Source organism: Ctenopharyngodon idella, chromosome 19 (assembly GCF_019924925.1).
Source record: "Ctenopharyngodon idella isolate HZGC_01 chromosome 19, HZGC01, whole genome shotgun sequence".
Classification (NCBI taxonomy): domain Eukaryota; kingdom Metazoa; phylum Chordata; class Actinopteri; order Cypriniformes; family Xenocyprididae; genus Ctenopharyngodon; species Ctenopharyngodon idella.
This window is the reverse complement of record NC_067238.1, coordinates 16,420,098-16,444,001: the sequence shown is the minus strand read 5'-3', so window position 1 is coordinate 16,444,001 and position 23,904 is coordinate 16,420,098. Positions and strand designations below refer to the sequence as shown.

Genomic DNA, 23,904 nt, shown 5'->3' with positions numbered 1-23,904 from the left:
AAGATACTGCTAACCCTAACGGTTTGCACTTGACCTCCGAAATCAGTTTGAGATCCTCGCTGATATAGCAGACATCAAAGACAGTTGGAAGGTAATGAAAACCATCATCCAGAGCTGTGCAGATGAGAAGATTGGGTGCCGACGGGGAAAGATTAAAGAAAGATGGATCAGGACATGGCAACTGATCGATGAAAGACAAAGAGCAAAACAGCAGAGGGATCAGGCTGATACTGGGGATGAACGAGCCCTCGCAACCATACTATACACCGACCTTGACAGCCATGTTAAACGTAAGACTGTCTCTTATGAATGGGGGCAGAGGCCCAGGACGCAGCAGACTGCGGAGACTCCAGAACGCTCCTACTGAACACAGCTGAACAGGATAAAAGGTAGATGAAACATTTTCAAGACATCCTCAACCAACCTGACCCAACCGCCACATACGATTTCACCGTAGAAGGCGTTTGATATCCATCAAGACTCGCTGTGGGTGATCCTCTTGCTCAATGGTATCCCAGAAGCCTTCATCACCATCTTTAAAAACCCGTATCTCAACTCCTCATGCTCCGTAAGAACTGACACAGGGTACACAGCTTTTTTTGAGATCACTACCGGCGTCTACCAGGGCTGCATCCTTCCGTTGATCCTATTTATCGTTGCCCTCGACTTTGTCATGAAGAATTCAACTGTGTACGTTGGAGCAGGCATCCCTTGGATGGACCAGGGATCGCCTGACAGATCTAGATTTTCCTGACGACGTGGCCCTGTTCTCATGAAAGACATCAATTCTTTGCAATCTTGCATTGAGAAATTTGATTTTTGAATTGTTTGACAATTCTCTCATGACATTTGACATTTGGATATTATATAATATTTTCACTTTTATTTTGCTTATATCCCAACTTTTTTGGAGTGTGTTGCAGCCATCAAAATCAAAATTTGTTTATATTCACAAAATACAATTATGTTGGTCAGTAAAAACATTGGAAATCTTTTCTTTGTACGTTTGTCAGTTAAAAAAAGGTTCAAGAAAACTAACAATTGTAACCTCTAGTTTATGTGCATATGTTTATGTTGAAGGGTTGGATTCTGGAATCCACTGCCGCTTCAATATATATATTTTGAGTGATTTATAATCAAGTTATTAATCAACATTTATCTTTCTAAATATTAAATTATTTCAATGACTTATGTTAAAGCATTTCTTTTCCTTTTCATTTACAAGTAATGATTAATATTGTCTATACCTCTCACTGAGAGTAAAGTACAATTTATCAGTATGTTTTGGGAATCTTTCCTGTTATAATTAAAGCCTGGGCCGACGCCAGCCTTGATGAAGCTGTGAATATGTGTGTGTGCGCTAGTGTTCTGTGTGTAGGTCCTGTATTGCTATGAATGGACAACTGGCATTCTGCTTGAGACCTGCAGATGCCTTTTCATGACTTAACAGGACATCCTGTGCCTAAGTTCATGGTCTGAGTGTCAGCATCATGATGGATGGAGATATGCTTCTGACTATCTGTCCATGTGTGGAAGATTACTAATTTTGTCTATTTTTCTTAGCCAATCAGAATCATTCATCCTGAAGTAATGATGTATTTAGTAAACTCTGTTAGAGTATAATTGTTGTGGAAATGTGAATGTATGCAGAGCGGACTACGAACTCGTGAGACCTGGGGCCTCATTTATAAAACTTTGCATACGCACAAAACAGGCCCTGAAAGTGCATACGCCACTTCCGACACATAAGTTGTGAACTATAAAAACAAACTTGACGGGAAAATTTGCACACTTCCACGCAAACTCTGACCCATGCGTATGAACATTTTGGAGACAGAGCAGTTTGGCGACGCTGATGGTGAGCTGAGGGACTGACGGCAGATGAAGGAAAACCACTTTAAATCCCCATTATGAGTCATAATACAGTGCATGTTCACAATAACAGTTTAAATAAATAAAAGAATTATTTAAACTCGCCTGGAAACTCACGTTTTCATTTTGATATACACATTTACATTAATATTACACTTTCACTAATGGCGATAAGCACTGAAATTACATTACACAGTCATTACGCAGAAGTTAAACAAAAATTATATGAATTTAGATAGTAGATGTGCAACTTTCGATCACTTTTCCTGTGATATGCTGTTGTAATGACAGCGAGGAGCGCTAGGAGCACAATAATTCCTCTTTAAACTAAACTGCAGATGTTATGACAAAATATTTTAGCGAGAACGGCGATCAGTGATGCACACTTAACTTCGATATTAGTGACAGGTTGAATAGGTCCAATGATAACAGCTTACTGTACAACCACAGCTGCACGGTGGTGTTGATGTCATGTGAAGGATCTTCAAACAATTACCACTGTATTTGAAGGATATAATTTGAGGAAAACGGCAAGATTTGCATGTTTCCTTTTTAAAATACTTGCAGAGACAGACAATTGTATTTACACTGCAATAAATAAGTAGGCCTATCTGTTTCCACTAAAAATAGCCTATAAACTTCCTAAAAGATATGTCCACCTTATCAGCAAAACTGTATAAATTTGATTTGAATTGTTTAAAACAATTAAAATACTACTGGAAATGAATGAATCAACTCTATTCTAAAACCTTTATCTGAAGTATTTTATACAATTTTATGGATATTTTGATATATTTATTCTAAAACATAAAGAGGATATTGGATGATTTTTATCAATGTAGTGTATTGCACAAATGGCATTTATAGTCCATATCTAATATTTTCCAATGTCTTGTATTTTTGACGGTGTTAACCATGGTGTCACGTGGATGGGAACGTGAATGGAAATGATATGCAGATGAGGTTATGCATATTAAAACTAGGCATCGTAAGCTCCATATATGGTGATTTCAGGGAGGAGACAGAGTGGAGATGCACATACGCACAATCTTCCGCTGACTGGGATTTATAAAGGGATTTGTGCGCAGGTTCTGACGTACGCATGGTTTTATAAATCTGAATTTTTTTGTGCGTACGCAGAATCTAGCTTTTGCGCGTACTTACACTTTTAGGATGAAATCTACGCAAAGTTTTACAAATGAGGCCCCTGAAGCTGACTTCTGCTGATGAAACTGCAAACTATTCCTCAGTAAATTTTCTTCACTTGATTGCACTTCTGACTCCTGGTCTTTCATTCGACATATCTGGTCAAGGCTCCTAAACTGTTTATCCCCAACAATGTTTTTTTTTTTGGTTCTAAGCTTGTCATATTTTCACAATTATGTAATTTGTCATTAAATGTCACTGATTTACATTATGAGTATATGATAAAACAATCACACATGCAGATGTTTACTATACTCCAGTTTCAGTGAGAGTCTGGTTATTCACCCAAACCCAGTGTCCTTCAGTGTCCAGGTCATTGAGATTAATCTACTGCATCACTTATATATGCAATTTTAGAGACCACAAAAGAGACCAGAAAATCCTAAAGAAGAAAATGATAGCGTCACACAAATAGTAAAATTAAGGCCCATTCAGACCAAAAATTATAACTATAACGATAACTATATTAGTGTCCACATGAGTGGACGATATCATTCTGTTTATTCTAAGCGTACAGTTTGCTGCAGGTTTGTCATCTGCCACTTTAGACGTTTGAGCTTGTTTAAGAAGGATGGATTCTGATTGGCTGTCAATGTTTTATCATTCATCAGCTGGAAAAAATCATTGTGAAAGTGATTCCAACTATTATTCCTCTGTGCCGTTATCGTTAGTTGTGGTATGGACTCTTTTATTCTTTTACATGTAGAATGATTTTTAAAATTATAGTCTTTTTCATTGTTATTATAGTAATTGTCTTTGGTGTGAACAGTCTTAAAGGGATAGTTCACCCAAAAATGAAAATTTTGTCATCATTTACTTACCCTCAAGTTGTTACAAACCTGTATGAGTTTCTTTCATTTGCAGAACAAAAAAGAAGATATTTTGAAGAATGTTGGTAACAAAAGTTTGGAATAACTTGGTGTGTAAATGATGACAGAATTTTCATTTATGGGTCAATTATTCCGTTGAAGTGAGTGAACTTAACAGCATGCTTATAGTTTAAGTTTATAAGAGAATATGTAAAACTACGTGAAAAAAACTTTTCTGACAAGTATACATAAGTGTAAATTTAATATATATATTAGAAGTACATAAAAAGTAGACTGAAAGTATTTTTATTTTTTTTTTAGTGTAAGCATACTAATAGCACACTTGAATAAACTTTTTTTGTAAGAGATGTTAAACATTTTCTTACATTTTGAAATAGTCCATCTAAAGTGCTGTTGACTAAGATGTTTATCACAATTTGTCACTTGTTTTGCTGTGACTGTGTATTTTTATACTTATTAGAATATTACTCTGTTGGTTTAGCAACATGATAATGAAGTCAAGTGTCCCATGAAAGCCTTCCAAAATGAGTCGCTGAGCTTCCATGACAATTAGGATGCTGCCTTAGGGGCCGTTCACACAGAATGCGTCTTTGCATCTAAAAACGCGAGACGCAGCGGTCAGGAAGGGTTTTTAAAAAAGCGCAGTGTAGAACGCGAGCGTCTCCAGACGCGCCTTTGAGACGTGATGCAATAACAACAATAACGGAAATAATAGAAATAGGCAAATAGCAGAATTGACAAATACAAGTTTTGACATGGAAAAAAAGAAAATAAGATAATAATGAGCACCTCCTCCGCCATGTTGCCGTCATATAAAACAGTTGTCATGCCAACTTGCTACTGTAAACAGAAGCTGGCATCGCTTGCCCCGCCTCACAGTTCTTCTGATTGGTCCACTGTTTTGGAACTGACAGTGATGAGCGGCGCTGCGTGTAAAAGTTGAAATTCTTTTAACTTGACACGGCATCTTAAAAACGCAGCGCTCATGTGCGAGGCGCTGCAAAAGACGCGAGACGCGAGCGTAATGGTCATGGACGTCCATCAAGCGCGTTAACATAGAAAAACAATGGGAAAGTAGCGCACTGGAATAGAAAAACGCATTCTGTGTGAACGGCCCCTTAGAAAGGAGCTGCCTAGAGAGTGAGACATCTAACCCTGACAGCAACATAGTGTCGGCCCAGATCCGGCCCACATCTGGTCCGTATGTAATCCACATGTACCAGATATGGACCAGATCTGGGGCACACTATGTTGCTGTCAGGGAAGCTATTGACAATGACTTATTTCTGTCATTGTACAAATCAGAAGTGAAATTATTTGGAGTTTTGCTACTTCACCTGTAGCATTGTGTTTTTTTATAAAAAGCAACCGTAAAATGGCATTTTTCAAATTCAGGCATCAGAACAAATTAAGGGCTTATCAGTGATTAATTTATTTGTGTATAAGTGCTGTTGAGTTAAAGTACCTGTGTAACATATTGTGATACAGGTAAGATATATAAATGTGCGTCTGTAACAGGTGCGTAGGGACGAGGCAGAGGGAGAATCCAAGTGCACGCACAACTTTAATAACAAAACACAAAAACACAGATAATCCTGACCGGGAAACAGGCAAATAGTCCACATGAACACAAAAGAGCAAAACAAGGGCATCCAGGCACCCCCGACCGAACACCATTTAAGCAAACAACGACTAACAAATCATGACTGAATCACAAGGGTTTAAATACACAAGGAAATCAAGGATGATTAACTACAGGTGTGGCTGATGACAGTGACCAAAGGAACTAACAAGGTTATCAAAGAATAGAAACCAAACACAGGAAGGAAAAACAGAAACAATGGAAACTATGAATACATTGTTTTCATAAATTCCTCGACATGATGACAAGTAATTGCATCAGGTGTTGTGGGAATGTTACACATTGGTTCAAGCTTTGCAGTCTTAAAGGGATTATTTACCCAAAAATGAAAATTCTGTCATTTACTCACCCTCATGTTGTTCCAAACCCGCAAGACTTCATTCATCTCCGGAACACAAAAAGCCTAAATTAAATCTTCATCATATAAAGTGATTGTGTCTTTACAGAAAATTTGGACTAAACTGCTTGATTCATATGGATTAGTTTTACGATCTCTTTATGAATGTTTTAAAGCATCAAAGTGTCAGTTGCGTAGCTGTCAGATGAAAGCTCTCAGATTTCTTTTAAATATCTTTATTTGTGTTCTGAAGATGAATGAAATTCATACGGGTTTGGAACGACATGAGGGTGAGTAAATGATGACAGAATTTAATTTTGGAGTGAACTATCCCTTTAAACTTCACCAAATGTTTTTTTGGTAACACTTTAGTATAGCGAACATGTATTCACTATTAACTATGACTTTTCCCTTAATAATTTCCTAATTTACTGCTTATTAATAGTTAGTAAGTTAGATGTTAAGTTTAGGTATTGGGTAGGATTAAGAATGTAGAGTAAGGTCATGCAGAATAAGGCATTAATATGTGCTTAATAATTACTAATAAACAGCCAATATTCTAGTAATATGCATGCAAATAAGCAACTAGTTAAAAGACAATAAAATAAAGTGTTACCGGTTTTTTTTTTTGGCAGTTATTTTAGATACATACACAAACCAGATATTGTCCATATATTCATATTTTTAGACTACTTATAGATAGCACTTGGTTATTCCAAGAAAAACTTTATGCAGAACTGCAAGGCTGCCCCCTGCTGACCGCAGCACAGTTTTAGCAACAATATATTTTTGGACAAAAATCTGCCACAATCACACTGAAATGTCTGAAATTTGCTGACAATATATTTTTCTGTGCATGTACATGATAGACCTCTTTAAGAACAAACCACCACTGATGGTGGTAAATTAATATTCCTTTTCACAGATAAAATTTCTAAGTTCTTTACAAGAAGTATCATACCAAAAGTCAAAGTTGCCTTTCACATATCCCAGAGTACCACAGTCCTCTCCAGATGGATCTTTTTTTCTGTAGTTATTAGGTTGTTTTGGATCCCCGCTGAACCAGAACCTTTAAGAGACAAACAAGCAATAATACTTTTAGAAAACAGCTGTATATTGGTACATTGATTAACATTATTAGACATGATGCAGAGTTCTTACTGTACTCCAGTTTCATTGAGAGTTTGGTTATTCACCCAAACCCAGTGTCCTTCAGTGTCCAGATCATTGAGACCAATCCAGTGCGATGCACTAATTTTAGAGACCAGGAAATCCTAATGGAGAAATAAGTGGTAGTGTAAAATAAGTGTTTTTGGTATATATGAATGTAAATTGAAAGGTAAATAGAAACACTTTGAAAAACTTTTAGTTTTATCTGTGTGATCAAAACATATTCATTTCTAATTGATCTGACTTGCCTGTTCTGATCGGCTGGTTATGGTGACCAGATCGGCTCCTTTAGAAACACAGACATCTCGACTGCTCCACCAGTTCAGTTTATCAGAGCTGAATAAATACAGCTTTCCACGACAAGCTATCCAGCCACCCGCAGAGAGATTACAAGACTGAGCTGTGAATAATGAATAAAGTGTGATTAAACCTTCCATTATTTAGATCATAAACTTAATCAAACTGGTTCCATGTGCAAAAATATTCACACTTTATGTCACACTAAGCTTGTAAACTGACACTCACCATCATAAAAGGACAGCCATTCTCTGAGTGTGTTGTATCTGGCTGTAAGATCATCAAACTCTTTCTTCAGGACTGGTGAAAAGACAATTAAATAGTAAAGGAGAAACAAGCAGCCATTTAGAAAATTGAAGTCAGAACAGAAGACTGTGGAGTTTTTAAATGCTCAAAATAAAATGTCAAATAAAAGCCTGTTCTCTAACTCTGGTGTAGTTGGTTTCAAGTTCCACTAGTTATCATAACTTGAAGAAAATGGGAAGCAGATCAAAATCAATCAGATATAATTTCTCAAATGGTCAGTTCAATGAACACTCAACACTGTTAATGAAACATGTCTGTGCTAATGTTTATGAAATATAGTTTTCTCACCTGTGCTGTTGATCTCTTGAGCTGCCAGTTTATGATTATCTGATTAAGATAAAAGCAACAGTGGAAAACATGTTTTTGAGGAAAGTCCATGTCTTGCACACTTAATGAAATTATCTACAAAACAAAGTTCAAGTGGAGCTTGTTAATGACAGTTTACATCTTCAGTATGGAGGTTTGATAATACTTGCCTAATAAAACAGCTTGCTGAAAAGTATGATTTTACAAATAAAAAAACTACTAAAAATTGCATTGCAAGTTGTAATGATGCTACTGTCCTACACTGAGGTCAAGTAGAAGTACTTTACAGTAACTCGGTCAATGCACTCTGAACAGAGCAAATATCTAGTATCAGTTTTACTCACAAAGTATCAACAGAGCGCAGAGACCTCCGAGAGCAAAAACAAGAGAGAAACCCAGAAGAGTCAGAAGAACTTTAGTGCTCTTAGGAGAAGTGACCTCTCTCTCTTGCTCTTCAGTGGAGATACCTGGGGTCAGAAATTTAAAGAGATAAAGAAAATACGAGAAAATGTTTTATATTTATTTCTGAACCCTTGAATCAGTCCAGCATTGCTGTCTGGAACTATTCCTGAAATTACAGATGACTCCTGAGAAGAGTTTAAAGTTTCAGTTACAATCTCTTTTCATCATAGTTGACTCTTGTCTGAATGTTTGCCAGTGTGATTTTATTGTGACCATTGTTACTCAAAGGATATGAGAAAATGTAAGAGAAATGTGGTTATAAACGTAAGACAAAATGTGGATATCTGCAATTGTATATCTGACTCAAGAAAGGTTTTGTGTGACAAACAGGATTGTGTGACAGCTTTATATCATGACACATGAGAAAAAATATCACTGTTGCTTAAAAGGCTTCACAGCATTTTGATAACTTAAAGTGCCACATTATACTTTTGTGAATATTACCTTTAATGCAGTGCATAGCTGTGAATGTAAAGTGTCTGCAAAGTTTTAAAGATCAAAATGCACAACAAAATAAAGCTATTGTCTCCTAAAGAATTAATTGATTCTGAACTGTGGAAACGAGTAGTCAGCAATTCCAGTCTCACTTCCTGTTACATATATATGTAACTATGTAACAAATTTGCATAATGCCATATGGTCTTCATTGGCTGCGGGCGAACAACGTCTACTTTGACCTTCAAACACTGTATTTGTAGCTGAGGGCTGGGAGAGTTTGGTTCGTGTTGTCGACATGTTGAGAAGACACTGTTTTCTGCGCTGCAAATCCACTTTGCTTCACTTCAAAAGGATGAGGACTTGATACAGAAAAACCGACTCCATTGTTACTGTTCGCATCACTGTAAAGGCTCCGGAGTAAATAAAATGAGCGCTGAAAAAAGGGAAGCAAAAGAGGAGAATATGGACGTGGTCATGGCCAGAGAAAGAGGTGAACTTGGCATGCCAACTTAACAGCAGTCTAATGCTCTCTGTTTTTAATGTTAATCAAACGACAAAGAAATCACTCTTGACTGAATAGCTTTTGTAACTTAATGGGTGTGTCTCAATCAGCTCCCTAGTTCAGTAGTCAGGGCTCTGATCAGGGAGTCAGCCATTTTAAGGGCTGTCTCAATCATGAATCCTTTCAGGGCACTGAAAAGTTCGTTCCCTAAAACGTCCCACAATGCACCGTGAAAACCAGTGAGCATCGATGCTCACTATGCTCCATTAACGGAAGTTCTGAAGTGCGAAACTTAAATCACGTGAGCCAACTCACTACACATAATGATGCGCGATAGATGATTTTAAAAATACAAACTATTATTTCATTATATTTCAGCATAAACATACATCGCTAGACAGGTAATTAACATAATTTAGCTAACATTTATAATTTATTTACGGCTGAAATGTTGCACGTATATGTAACAAGCAAAGAATTTATCATAATGTACTTTAAATAACATTACAAGTAATGTCAGAAAGATAGCGGCTTTTGTTCATGAATACCAGTAGTGATGTTGTACAATGAGGACGTTGTCGTGTCGCCGGAAATAGAGTCATAAGTGTCCCAATGTGTAGTGAACCAGCTCCCTTTACTGTCCTTACCAGTGCCTGAATTCGTGTACACGATATACTGATTCACGAGCTCGAGAGCAAGGGAGCTGATTGAGACACACCCTTAATGTTTCATCTTTATTTATTTATTCATAGAAGTTTATATGCAGTTATTTTATATTTGATTACTTTATTCAATTTCTGTACCTGAAAACTATTGTTAGATAGTTGAAAAACCTGAAAAGCATTGTTGACTTTTTTATGGGTGCTTTAGTGTACATAAATGTATGAATTATATTAAATCATATAATTTGGTTATTTGGTGTCCTTTTTTGGAAAGACATCTAAATTTACCTTGAAAAAAGCTTAATTTCATGATAAGTGTGCGATTAATCGCGATTACTCACGATTAAGGGTGTGCGATTAATCACGATTAAAAAAAAAGTCTAATGACAGCCCTAATTTAAATACATGTATTTTGGCAGATGCTTTTATCCAAATCAAATTGTATTGCATTTCACATTGCATGTGACCATCCCTGCTGAAAAATCAGCTGATGGAACAGCATAGTCATGCATAGTCATTCTGTGAAGCTGCATGTCTTGCGGGGTATGATTGTGAGTAGGCCAGCTGTCTGTAAGCAGTGCTTTAGGACAAGCATTGTTTTTGCTTGCATATTTCTATATTTAACACATTAATGATGTAAAGGAAAAATAATATATGATTTATTGTAATATATAACTTTGTAAATTGTTTAGCTCCCTCTGATGAAAGTAGACTTGAACATTTTAATGGTTTTAGTTTATTATGATTATTTTATTAATCAATGTCATCTGACATTTTGATTAAAGTAAAAATTCAAACTTGTGAAATGTTTCAAAGAATCAAAGGACTTGTCTCCTGTTTCAAAGAACTGTACAAAAATCAGTTAAATCAATTAAAAAGAACTTGTGTACATTGCAAAACAAAAACATTTAAAGATATGAAGACAAAGTAAAATGCCAAATAACAGCATAATCATCAGCAGTTTGTTCAAAAAGAGGGCTTATGAGAAGACTGCTGTGGTGGTCATCTGCTCCGCCGTGGGGGTCTTCAAGCCCGTCTGTGCTGCAGTGGTGGTCATCTGCTCCCCCTTGGGGATATTCAAGCCCACCTGCGCTGCTGTGGTGGTCATCTGCTCCGCCTTGGGGGTTTTCAAGCCCATCTGTGCTACTGTGGTGGTCATCTGCTCCGCCTTGGGGGTTTTCAAGCCCATCTGTGCTGCTGTGGTGGTCATCTGCTCCACCGTGGGGGTTTTCAAGCCCATCTGCCCTGCTGTGGTGGTCATCTGCTCCGCCGTGGGGGTCTTCAAGCACGTCTGCACTGCTGTGGTGGTCATCTGCTCCGCCGTGGGGATCCTCAAGCCCATCTGTGCTACTGTGGTGGTCGCCTGCACCGCCCAGATTTTATCTGCACAAAATGACGCGAATGTACAAATGAACTTGAAGTAAGTTACGTGCTATTCAGAATGTGACTCATATGAGGACGTGCAGCACGCGCACTTCCTGGACCAACGCGATCCGTCCCAGAGTGACACCCCATAAGCACCACCACACTCACTAATGCATATAGCATGCATCTAATCTAAGCTACATGTAATGGAGAGCATTCTGAAACAAAGCTCATGTGTGTGTTATTAACATGTCAATTTATTATAAGCAACACAAGACTTTAACAGCCAATGACATTTACAGCTGGAGAGACTTAACTGATTTTCTACTGTTTAGTGTCAATCACCATCTAACTCAGCCAGTTAAGATCTACATTTAGCCTTATAAGAATATGGTCCCTGGATCATGGGTTTTATCAGCTGGCAGTTTTCAATGCACATTTAAGAGTGCAAGTTGCAACTATTATTAACAAATGTAAAGATCAAGCTTATCAGTATGTCACAATATCACCCTGTTTGGACTCTGTTTTGCACCATTTCCTGCCAGTCTGTCATCATAGTTGTGCATTTCGATTCCAGCCTATCAGTTTTGGATATACTGTATATCAGGTCGGCCACGGGTTCCTAACCACATTCCTGGAGGCCCCCCAACACTGCATGTTTTCCATGTCTCCTTAATCAAACACACCTGATTCAGATCATCAGCTCATTAGTAGAGACTCCAAGACCTGGAATGGGTGTGTCAGACAAAGCAGAGATACAAAATATGCAGTGTTGGGGGGCCTCCAGGAAAGTGGTTGGGAAGCACTGAAGTAGGCTACAGTACATGTCAAATTTTCTCAGGAAAAAAAAAATCTAACTAATGCTCTATAATATACATGGGAATCAGCTGGTATACATTAATATTGAAGGTTAAAATGAACCAATTTGTATACAAACTTAAATTAAGGAAAGGAAATAAAGGATTTTTTTTATAATAATAAAGTTATAATAGGCCTACTAACTTTAAAATTATTTCTACTCCAATTTGTTTTTTTTTTTTTTTTTTGTTTTTTTTTAATATAAACATTTAAAAGGTGGCTGTCAACTTGATGTATTTATTCAAACATTCATTATAGTATAGGCTATTAAAGAACATCAAAAATTAGAATTAATATGTAATATGGTGCATATATTTAGCTAAATGTGCCTCTCTATAGTTAATTTTTCTAACTGACTAACGAATTAATATTCACTGAATATGTTTGTTCAGAGGTAAATGTGACGTTACGTTTGTTTGTTTACTAGCTTTTTTTATTAATGTCTTTTCGCGGTTCAACACTGAGTAAGCGATTACACAGGACATGATATGGATTTCAGTAAGTTGTTCTGTATCTTTTAACATACCTTTAGGTGTTCATTCATGTTTATTTTGCACTGTAACTGGTATTAAAGCGGAGGAGAAGATCAGCACATGTGTGTCAGGCCGCCAATTCTCTTGAACAGAGGCTACAGCGATCTATCACGCCACATTAAAGAGCGCCACATCCGTATTCTCACGCTTTTTTAAGTGGATATACGGAAATCCTTGACCTTTCCTAGTGGGTATAAAGCTTATACCTGCGTATTGCGTAGACTACACCACTGGGGGGATTCCCCTAGGGAGAAATCGCGGGGCCCCACGCAATTGCGTGCTTTGTGTGGTGGGTAAACATGCTACTGGTCCTGCTGGGATCATACCAGCACCCCAAAACAACATACTGGTCCACTAGCACACCAGCATCACAAGCTGGTCCCAGTGTGCAAAACATACCTTATGCTGGTCCACCAGCACACCCGCTTCTCATGCTGGCAAACCAGCAACTAGTATCCAATGCTGGGAACCAGCAAACCAGCAACCAGCATCCCATGCTGGTCCCAGCATACAAAACATACCTTATGATGGTAACCAGCAATGCTGGATTTTTCAGCAGGGATCACATTTCTTAATATGTGTTCATAGTTAAATAAAGACCAAGACAGTTGTCCAATTTAATTTTAATAAGTTATTTAATGAAGAAAAATCCATGTTACTGGATAAATTTTTACTGGTACACAGTAAAAATCCTCAGTGTTAAACAAACACTGCTCAGATTTCATTTGGTCCACATATAGATAGTAAAAGTGACACTGAAGCAATGTTGCAAGTGATGATTGAGCATTAGTGATGACACCTGTGGTTAACAAGCAAAATCACTGAAGATAAGATGAACAACAAGAACAGAAAAGGGGAAGAGATGGGCAGACAACTTCATGACAACTTCAACAGCCACACAGCCATAGATGAAATCAACTGCAAATAAAATCAATATTTCACAATATTCCTGTAAAATTTACGGTAAAAAAACAGCAGCTGTGGTTGCCAGAACTTTACCGTAAAAAATACGGTAGCAAAAAAAAACAACAAAAAAACATTATTGTAACACACATGAAATTTTAAAAATGCAATAAACATTAATTTAACAACATTAGATGTAACATAAAACCCTAATGTACATAACTGATTAGACAAAAACTAAGAAGAAACAGAGTTATTTAAATGAAAATACATCAAATGTGAAGTGTCATGCAGGGAATTGTGGGAATGTCAATTTATGTTTTTTCACTGTAAATTATACAATGACTTGTTATTTTTCACTTCCAAAAACTGTAAGTTTAATGGTATTTTACCGTAAAATTACATTAAATGTGATTGGATCTATTACAGTTATTCACCGTATATAGTACGGAAACGTTTTGTAAACCAATTAACTGTTTTTCACTGGAGCATTTTTACAGTCTTCTACCATTAAAATCATGGTCATTTGTTACAGTGAGGATGATTAAACGACTCCAAAAACATGTACAAATGTTGTTGAAGCCCTTCAGTTGGGCAAAGCAAAAACAATGCTTGTCCTCAAAACCCTGCTTGCATGCAGACAGCTGGCCTACTCACGCTAAACCTTGCAAGACCATGCTTGTGAAACAGTGTTAAATGACAGTGTTGAGAGTGTTTGATTCCAGGGAACACATGAACAGATTGCATGTATACCTTGATGTCGCTTTGGAAAAAAGCATCCGCCAAATGTATAATTGTTGAATGAACATACTAAAGAAAACCATATACCTCATTTCTACAGTTAAATCATTAAAATAGAAATGAATGCATCCTGGCCTTACCTTTAAACTGAGAGCGGTTTTCATCTGAATCAACTGCTGAAAGTATGACACCAGAATTTGCATATACTGAATCCATTTCATGAGCCTGACAGAAGACGTGTCCACTGAGTCTTGAGTGCTGCTTGAGTTTGTTCAGAATAAGGAAGTCACTTAAAATGTCGTCCTTATTAATACAGACTGGTAGTAATGAAGTTATAAACCTGAATGACAGATTTGGTATACATGTGATAGCCTCTAAAAAATAAAGTATAATTATATGTTTGTGTTCTCCAAAAGAGAAGAATGAGGCTGTCTACTATTGCTTTACATCCCCAACATTTAGATTTTGCTGTAGCAGATTATGCCTGCTTCTAAAATTACACTTTCAACACATTTCAAGCCGCATTGCATGTCACATATAGATCGTTCATACATGACACATATTGCATGGGATCATTCTGTGAGACTTTTGCATCTTATTTTTTCTTTAAGCTTGATGCTGGTCGCTATTCACTGCCACTATGTGGATGAGTGCAAGTCAGACTTTTTTTTTTTAAATTCTCCTTTTGTGGTCTTAAAAAGAAAGAAAGCTATACTGCATTAGAACGCCACTAGGGTGAGTAAATGATGACTTAATTTTCATTTTAGGGCGAACTAACCCTTTAAGAAGGTTCCAGGGGAAACACTTTTGCTTTGTTTTGTTAAACCTAGAACTTATGACTTAAAATACAGGGCTGTTGAAATATTGAAATAATTTAAAACAATTCAGCAGATTTTTGTGAAACACATCCAGCTACTTTTAAGAAAACAAAACAAAATAAATTGTGCTTTGTAACATACCATAATTGTGTAAAAACTATGGACAAATATATATTCCTGCAGCCTTGCCCTTTACTCGTCTGTTTCTGCAAGACTTTTTCTGATCCCTTCAGATGTCTCACCCAATCAAACCAATATCAGACTAAATGCAGTAATAAAATAACAACATTTTGCCATTTATTACACTTTTTTATCAAGCGACTTACAAATGATGAACTTCACAAGCAATTTATCATACTCAAGCTTTCAATAAAGATACAGAGGATTTTATTAGTGACTTCTTGTGGAGAAAAGAATAGAGAAAAATACAAAATGACAGAACAGGCAAAAGTTGCCTGTTGTAAAAATGTTAAATAATCAGATTATCAGTAATTAAATTCCATTCTGCTTCTCATACAATATGTCTTCACAAGACTTGAAATAGTAGTGCACATTACATTTACAGTATTTATTTAGCAATAGCACACATGTCTTTTAGTTATTCAGTTGTTGCTGTTTTCTAGACACAAAACACAGATCTATAGCATTTTAACATGACATGACAGATGTTGGCTCTGATCATTATCTAGTCCAAGGGAATGTCAAGCTCAAGCTCAAATGCCAAAGTCAAGTCATGGCCAAGAGACAGTATGCCATCGTTAAGCTTGAAGACCAAGATACTGCTAACCCTAAGGGTTTGCACTTGACCTCCGAAATCAGTTTGAGATCCTCGCTGATATAGCAGACATCAAAAACAGTTGGAAGGTAATGAAAACCATCATCCAGAGCTGTGCAGATGAGAAGATTGGGTGCCGACGGGGAAAGGTTAAAGAACGATGGATCAGGACATGGCAACTGATCGATGAAAGACGAAGAGCAAAACAGCGGAGGGATCAGGCTGATACTGAGGATGAACGAGCTCTCGCAACCACACTATACACCGACCTTGACAGCCATGTTAAACGTTCATATCGTCAAGACAAGAAAGACTGTCTCTTACGAATGGGGGCAGAGGCCCAGGACGCAGCAGACCGCGGAGACTCCAGAACGCTCCTACTGACCACAGCTGAACAGGATAAAAGGTAGATGAAACATTTTCGAGACATCCTCAACCAACCTGACCCGACCGCCACATACAATTTCACCTTAGAAGGCATTTGATATCCATCAAGACTCGCTGTGGGTGATCCTCTTGCTCAATGGTATCCCAGAAGCCTTCATCACCATCTTTAAAAACCCGTATCTCAACTCCTCATACTCCGTAAGAACCGACACAGGGTACACAGCTTTTTTTGAGATCACTACCGGCATCGACCAGGGCTGCATCCTTTCGTTGATCCTATTTATCGTTGCCCTTGACTTTGTCATGAAGAATTCAACTGTATACGTTGGAGCAGGCATCCCTTGGATGGACCAGGGTTGCCTGACAGATCTAGATTTTCCTGACAACATGGCTCTGTTCACCAAAGACGAAACTCAGCTCCACAACGGAACCGGGAGACTTAGCCACAAAGCCAGTAAGATCGGCCTGCGTATTAGCTCAGAAAAATCATGAAGACCGGACCTGTAGGTTTTGTTTTGGATATTGATATTTACCTGTTTCAATGTAGTTATTTGCTTGCTTTTAAGTTAAGGCCATATATGCTTGAATTCTTGAATGATTATGAAATTATGTAACTGCAATACTTCCTTTGTTTGTTGTAAGATAAGATGACAAAGCAACAGTTGTGAAAGTTAGGTTTTTTAGTTTTAATGTTTGCAACCAACCACAATGGTTAACAATAAGGGTGAAGAGACCATGTTGCAACCTCAAGTGGAGGTAAGCCAGACGAAGACTTCGGTGAAGTAGAGAAGAGTGCTAGAAGAAGATAACAGCATAGGCAACAGAGAAAAGACATCCGGCTTAGTAAGCAAGAAATACAGAGACTGATACACCTACAGTAGGAAGATTGAATCATAGGCATTGATCAATTGAGGAGTAATATGAAGTTGGAATTCCCCAAAAAGTATTATAAAAGTCAGAGGAGTAAAAGGCCTCCTCAGATGTTGCCTGCATTAAGTGTAGAAGAACACCTGATACCCTAATGAGGGGCGCTTAACAGCATCTCCAATATTGCTGGATAAAGCTAGATTATAGAGCTATTTAGCTTAAGCTAATTTAAGTTTTATTTTGTATTAACTGCTTTGTGTTGTAACCAGTAAAAGAGAGATTTTATTGTTACATTTGCCTTCCGTAAGACTTTTACTTATAACTACAAACTGAGCCTCAATAAAGAACAACCACAAGGTAGTCTTCTATGGCAATCCTAAAGGACATCAACCTGCTGGCTGGTGAGTACTTTATGGTTTAGGCTATAGATTTGACTAACCTTACCTGAATTATCCTAGGGTTAAAAGGTGTACTATAAAAGGTCACACCGACTAACAGTATGCCAACCAACATCACCCTTGACCTGATACAACTGAATACAGTGGAAAAATTCACCTACTTGGGGATTATTGTTTGTCACAATGGTGACGCCGAGACAGATGTCCGGTGCCGGAGATGCATGCCATCACTACTGTAAACAATATTTTATGCTCCTGACTGCAATTGCACCTTTTTACTATGTGCACTTTTTGGAATCAGTGACTGACAGCTGGATTTTGACTTCCCAAATGAGTATGAAAGTCTTTAAAAACAGCAACCTTCAGTTTTGAGCATTTTTATCATCAATATGTATTGAACAAACTGCTTTTATTAGGCATTTTTCTTGGTTTTCATATATCTAAATGTTTTTGTTCTGCAATGTACACAAGCTATTTTTTAACTTATTTGTGTACAGATCATTTTAAACAGGAGACAATTCCTTTGATGCTTTGAAATGTTGTACCAGTTTACCAGTGACATTGATTAATAATGTAATCATAACTAAAGCAAATCAAATGTTCAGTTCTACTTTCAGCAGAGGGAGCAAAAGAAATTACAAAGTTATAATCGTATAATACAATAAATCATATGTTTTATCCATATATTGTTTTTCCTTTACATCATTAGTGAAAGTGACAAGTAACCCATACTCCGAAATCGTCCTCTGTATTTAACCTATCCAAGTTAGTGCACACACATTAGGAGTAGTGAGTAGTGAACACACACACACACACACACACACACACAGAGCAGTGTGTTAATGTGTTAAATATAGATGAAAGCAAATCAATGCTTGTCCTCAAAACACTGCTTGCATACAGACAGCTGGCCTACTCACACTAAACCTTGCAAGACCATGCTTGTGAACAGCATGAACACATTAGCAAATTCACCAGCAATAACCAGTATAAACCAGCCTGGACCAACATGGAAACTGAGCTCTGTTCTTCAGAAAAATCCTCCAGGTCCTGCAGATTCTTCAGTTTTCAAGGATTTTTTTTGCATATTTGAACCCTTTACAGCAGTGACTGAATGATTTTGAGATCCATCTTTTCACACTGAGGACAACTGAGGGACTCAAACACAACTAATAAAAAAGGTTCAAACATTCACTGATGCTCCAGAAGGAAACACGATGCATTAAGAGTCAGGGGGTGAAAACTTTTAAACAGGATGAAGAGGTCCAAATTTTTCTTACTTCGTTTAAATATCAATTTTTTTCATTTAGTACTGCCCTTTGGAAGCAACAGAAGATACTTACATGTTTCCCAGAAGACAAATTAAGTACAATTTACCTTGATCTTCAAATTCAAAATGTTTTCACCCCCCGGCTCTTAATGCATCGTGTTTCCTTCTGGAGCATCAGTGAATGTTTTAACCTTTTTTAATAGTTGTGTTTGAGTCCCTCAGTTGTCCTCAGTGTGAAAAGATGGATCTCAAAATCATTCAGTCAAAATTTGGTTTGGAATGACATGAGGGTGAGTAAATGATGACAGAAATTTAATTATTATTATTTTTTTTTTTGTCTTTTTTTTTTTTCTCTGTGAATTTAGATACATACACAAACCAGATCTTGTCCATATATATTATTATTTTTAGACTGTACTTATTGATAGCACTTGGTTATTCCAAGAAAAAACTTTTCAGAACTGCAAGGCTGCCACCTGCTGACTGGGGCACAGTTTTAGCAACAATAATTTTGAACAAAAATCTGCCACAATCACACTGAAATGTCTGAAATTTGCTGACAATATATTTTTTTCTGTGAATATCTTTAATAACAAAGCACCACTGATGGTGGTAAATTAATATTTCTTTTCACAGATAAAATTTCTAAGTCCTTTACAAGAAGTATCAAACCATGAGTCAAGGTTGGTTTTTATATCTCCCACACAAGCGCAATTCTCTCCAGACGGATCATGTATCCTTCGGTTATTAGGTTGTTTTGGATCCCCGCTGAACCAGAACCTTTAAGAGACAAACAAGCAATAATGCATTTGCAACAATACTTTTAGAAAACAGTTGTATATTGGTACATTGATTAACATTACTAGACATGATGTTCTTACTCTACTCCAGTTTCATTGAGAGATTGGTTATTCACCCAAACCCAGTGTCCTTCAGTGTCCAGATCATGGAGACCAATCCAGTGCGTCACATTAATTTTAGAGACCAGGAAATCCTAATGGAGAAATAAGTGGTAGTGTAAAATAAGTGTTTTTGGTATATGTGAAGGTAAATTGAAAGGTAAATAGAAACCCTTTAAAAAACTTTTAGTTTTATCTGTATGATCAAAACTTATTCATTCCTAATTGATCTGACTTGCCTGTTCTGATTGGTTGGTTATGGTGACCAGATCGGCTCCTTTAGAAATACAGACATCTCGACTGCTCCACCAGTTCAGTTGATCAGAGCTGAATAAATACAGCTTTCCATGATAAACTATCCAGCCATCTACAGAGAGATTACAACACTGAGCTGTGAGTAATGAATAAAGTGTGATTAAACCTTCCATTATTTAGATCATAAACTTAATCAAACTGGTTCCATGTGCAAAAATATTCACACTTTGTCACACTAAGCTTGTAAACTGACACTCACCATCATTAAAGGACAGCCATTCTCTGAATGTGTTGTATCTGGCTGTAAGATCATTAAACTCTTTCTTCAGGGCTGATGAAAAGACAATTAAAACATAAAAGAGAAACAAGCAGCCATTTAGAAAATTGAAGTCAGAACAGAAGACTGTGGAGTTTTTAAATGCTCAAAGAAATGCATGAAATTGTCAAATGCCATCTCACCCACATGAAGCAGAAGCTGTTCTCTAACTCTGGTGTAGTTGGTTTTAAGTTCCTCTAGTTCCCTTATCATAACTTGAAGAAAATGGGAAAACAAGCAGATCAAATTTCTCACATGGTCAGTTCAATGAACACTCAACACTGTTAATGAAACATGTCTGTGCTGCCGTTTATGAAATATAGTTTTCTCACCTGTGCTATTGATCTCTTGAGCTGCCAGTTGCTCTGAAACCATGATGTGCTGCTCATTCAGTGACTCGAAATCGGCAAGATTATGATTATCTGATTAAGACAAAAGCGACAGTGGAAAACACGTTTTTGAGGAAAGTTTGTTATCTACAAAACAAAGTTCAAGTGGAGTTTGTTAATGGCAGTTTACATCTTCAATATGGAGGTTTGATAATACTTGCCTAATATAACAGCTTGCTGAAAAGTATGATTTTACAAATAAAAAATGCACTCTGAACAGAGCAAATATCAAGTATCAGTTATACTCACAAAGGATCCAGAAAGCACAGAGACCTCCGAGAGCAAAAAACAGAGAGAAACCCAGAAGAGTCAGAAGAACTTTAGTGCACTTAGGAGCAATGACCTCTCTCTGTTGCTTTTCAGTGGAGAAACCTGGTGTCAGAAATTTGATGAGAAAACAGAAATTATTTCTGAACCCTTGAATCTTTGCAGCATTTCTGTCTGGAACTTCCTGAATTTACACTGGGTTCATTTCTGTAAAATACATTTTTTTAACAGAATACATTTTGACGATTGTCAATCAACACATTGATCCAGCCTGACATTGTATTAATTGTACTCATGTAATTGAACTCAGTTCCACTTAGAGTTAAAATCTACTTTCACCATATGGATGACTCTTATCTGAATGTTTTAAAAAAAAGTATTGAAATTTTACATTGAAGGGTAGAATTCACAAATATTGTTCAAAGTTTCAAACTGGATGTTTAAAATAAAACATACAAAACCACTGCCAGAAAATAAAGCATTTGTGTAATTAAATATCTGACTCCAAACCTTATACAGTTGTAAGTGAAATAAAGATCTTGTGACAGCTACGTCCATATGACACCTTTCCATGATGACACATGATAAAAAATATATATCACTGTTCTTTAATAGTCTTCACAGAATCATGAGAACATAAACATTTACAGTCCACTCACAGGGAATCAAATGGTAAACTTCACACCAATTCACACATCACTGTTACTTTCAGCAAACTACAAAAACTCGCTTTTATCCAAATATTATATTTCATTCAATACTGTATGTGAACTCTTTCTTTCTGAATCCATGAGCTTGGTGTTGGTATCATCATGATCTACTGTCTGAGCTACAGGGAAGACAGAGATTTTTATTTAAACGACAGTATTAAATGATTCCCAGGGAACGCATTAATGGATAATATGTATACCTTAATTGCAATGTAAGCCATTTTGGACAAAAGCATCCACCAAATGTGTAATTGTCGAATGAACATAAGAAAACCTTACACATTTACTGGTACTAAATCTTAGAAATAGAAATTCTAATGCATATACTGATAATGCAATATCCCCAGCCTTACCTTTGTACTGAGAGCATTCTTCATCTGAAGCAACTGTTAAAAGCATGAAACCAGAATTTTCATTGATTGAATCCATTTCACAAGCCTGACAGAAGATGCAAGTGTTTAGTCTTGAGTACTGGTTGAATTTGTTCAGAACAAGGAAGTCACATTAAATGTAATTCAGACAGGAAATAATGAAGTTATGAGTCTGAATAACAGATCCAGCAACTAATATTACATGAATGATATCCTCCTGAGACCCAAGCATAGACTTTTGTCCACTGTAGTGGACGTTATTTATTAGCAAATGTCTCTGACACCGTATGTGTCACCATATTAAGTTGGATATTCTGTAAAGAGCAGATTCAGGGCTTTTCAGACATACCGTTTGGAAGTTTCACAAAAACAAATGCCTCTACTTGGTCTTTAATTATGAATGACACTGATTGAATGATCAAATTTAGCACTTCATATAAATATATATATATATATATATATATATATATACATTGTAATTATCATTTAAATTGGACTACTTTTCAAATTGTTTGTCATAAATCAACATCTCAGGAAAACATTATGGGGTTTCAAATTAGAATATGACTTTCTGTTACAAAACAGGACATGGATTTCAAACGTCCACTGTAGTGGATACCAGGACTTAAATCATGTAAATCTGGCATTTTACGATGCACAAGTGAATAGGGAAATAAATTACAGTATATATCAATATTCATATGAAATATTAGATATTCTTATGAAAATGTTGCCAATTATTACTCCCATTATTACACAATTTTTTTCATTACATGTTGCTCCAAGAACATATTAATATGCAAATTAGATACAATGTATCAATGCATTGTAAAGAATGGGAAACCCTGCTTATGGCCCTTTTTTCACACATCGCATAAAGTAAAATAGTATATGAAATCATTGTTAAGAATCATCTTTATACAATGTTTAGTTAAAGAAAATACTGAAACCTAAAAACTGATTGGTTTTTGCCCATACATGTCTATTCATGCCTTGTTATTTTCTGAAAAACTAAGTCCTGATGTCCACTACAGCGGACATTGCCTAATTCGCAGATCCTTTCTTCAGATTAGAGAGTTTTATTGTTTTATTACAGGATAGGAATCTTGAATTCAGTCTTGGTAAAATCCATCCTTACAGAAAAAAATATTTTTTTTCAAAAAATAATTTTTCCCCCATTTGTTTCTTATGCTCCAAGCAATGTAATGACAATTAAAAAAAAAATAAAAAACAAAAAAGCTAAATTCCCTGGGTCTCAGGAGGATATACACTGATGAGCCAAAACATTATGACCAGCCATAGGTGAAGTGAATATCTTTGATCATCTCCTAACAAGGCCACATATTAAAGGGGTCATATAATGCCACTTTTACAAGATGTAAAATAAGTCTCTGACGTCCCCAGAGTGTGTATGTGAAGTTTTAGCTCAAAATGCCCCACAGATCATTTATTATAGCATGTTAAATTTGTCACTTTTTGAGGGTGAGCAAAAACGCTCCGTTTTGTGTGTCCCTTTACATGCAAATGAGCTGCTGCTCCTACGAAGAGGGTGGAGTTTCAAGAGCTTGTTAGCAGTTACCTCAGACTCACTGAAAATGTCAGAAACTGTTCAGCCTTTTATGTTCAAACCGGAGTCAGACACTGATGGAGAGACTCAAGAAGAAGTGACAACATGTAGAATGCAACAGGACGTTTTTGAATGGTTAGTTGATGAATTTATGTAGCTGATGTGGAGTTAACTATCTTAAAGTT

The 23,904-nt window shown here is 36.6% G+C and overlaps 1 protein-coding gene across 1 annotated transcript; it reads right to left on the bottom strand.

Annotated features, from left to right (window-relative positions):
* Window positions 1–6,923: 6,923 nt before the first annotated feature.
* On the bottom strand, window positions 6,924–22,410 carry LOC127501631 (C-type lectin domain family 4 member F-like). Its single transcript, XM_051873749.1, has 8 exons — window positions 22,135–22,410; window positions 21,054–21,176; window positions 20,748–20,837; window positions 20,559–20,630; window positions 20,359–20,430; window positions 20,084–20,211; window positions 19,862–19,939; window positions 6,924–6,956 (listed from the first exon to the last, which is right to left on the bottom strand). The coding sequence occupies exons 1-8, from the start codon at window positions 22,208–22,210 to the stop codon at window positions 6,924–6,926; spliced, it is 672 nt and encodes a 223-aa protein (XP_051729709.1). The 5' UTR covers window positions 22,211–22,410.
* Between the last annotated feature and the right edge of the window lie 1,494 nt (window positions 22,411–23,904).

What these genes read in the sequence shown, in the direction of transcription:
- LOC127501631 (XM_051873749.1), bottom strand. Translation starts at nt 22,210, where the DNA reads ATGGATTCAATCAATGAAAATTCTGGTTTCATGCTTTTAACAGTTGCT. An exon ending in TCAAGAGATCAATAGCACAG is followed by an intron (nt 20,631 to 20,747) that starts GTGAGAAAACTA and finishes ATTTTCTTCAAG; the next exon opens with TTATGATAAGGGAACTAGAG. An exon ending in TAACCAACCAATCAGAACAG is followed by an intron (nt 19,940 to 20,083) that starts GCAAGTCAGATC and finishes TTTCTCCATTAG; the next exon opens with GATTTCCTGGTCTCTAAAAT.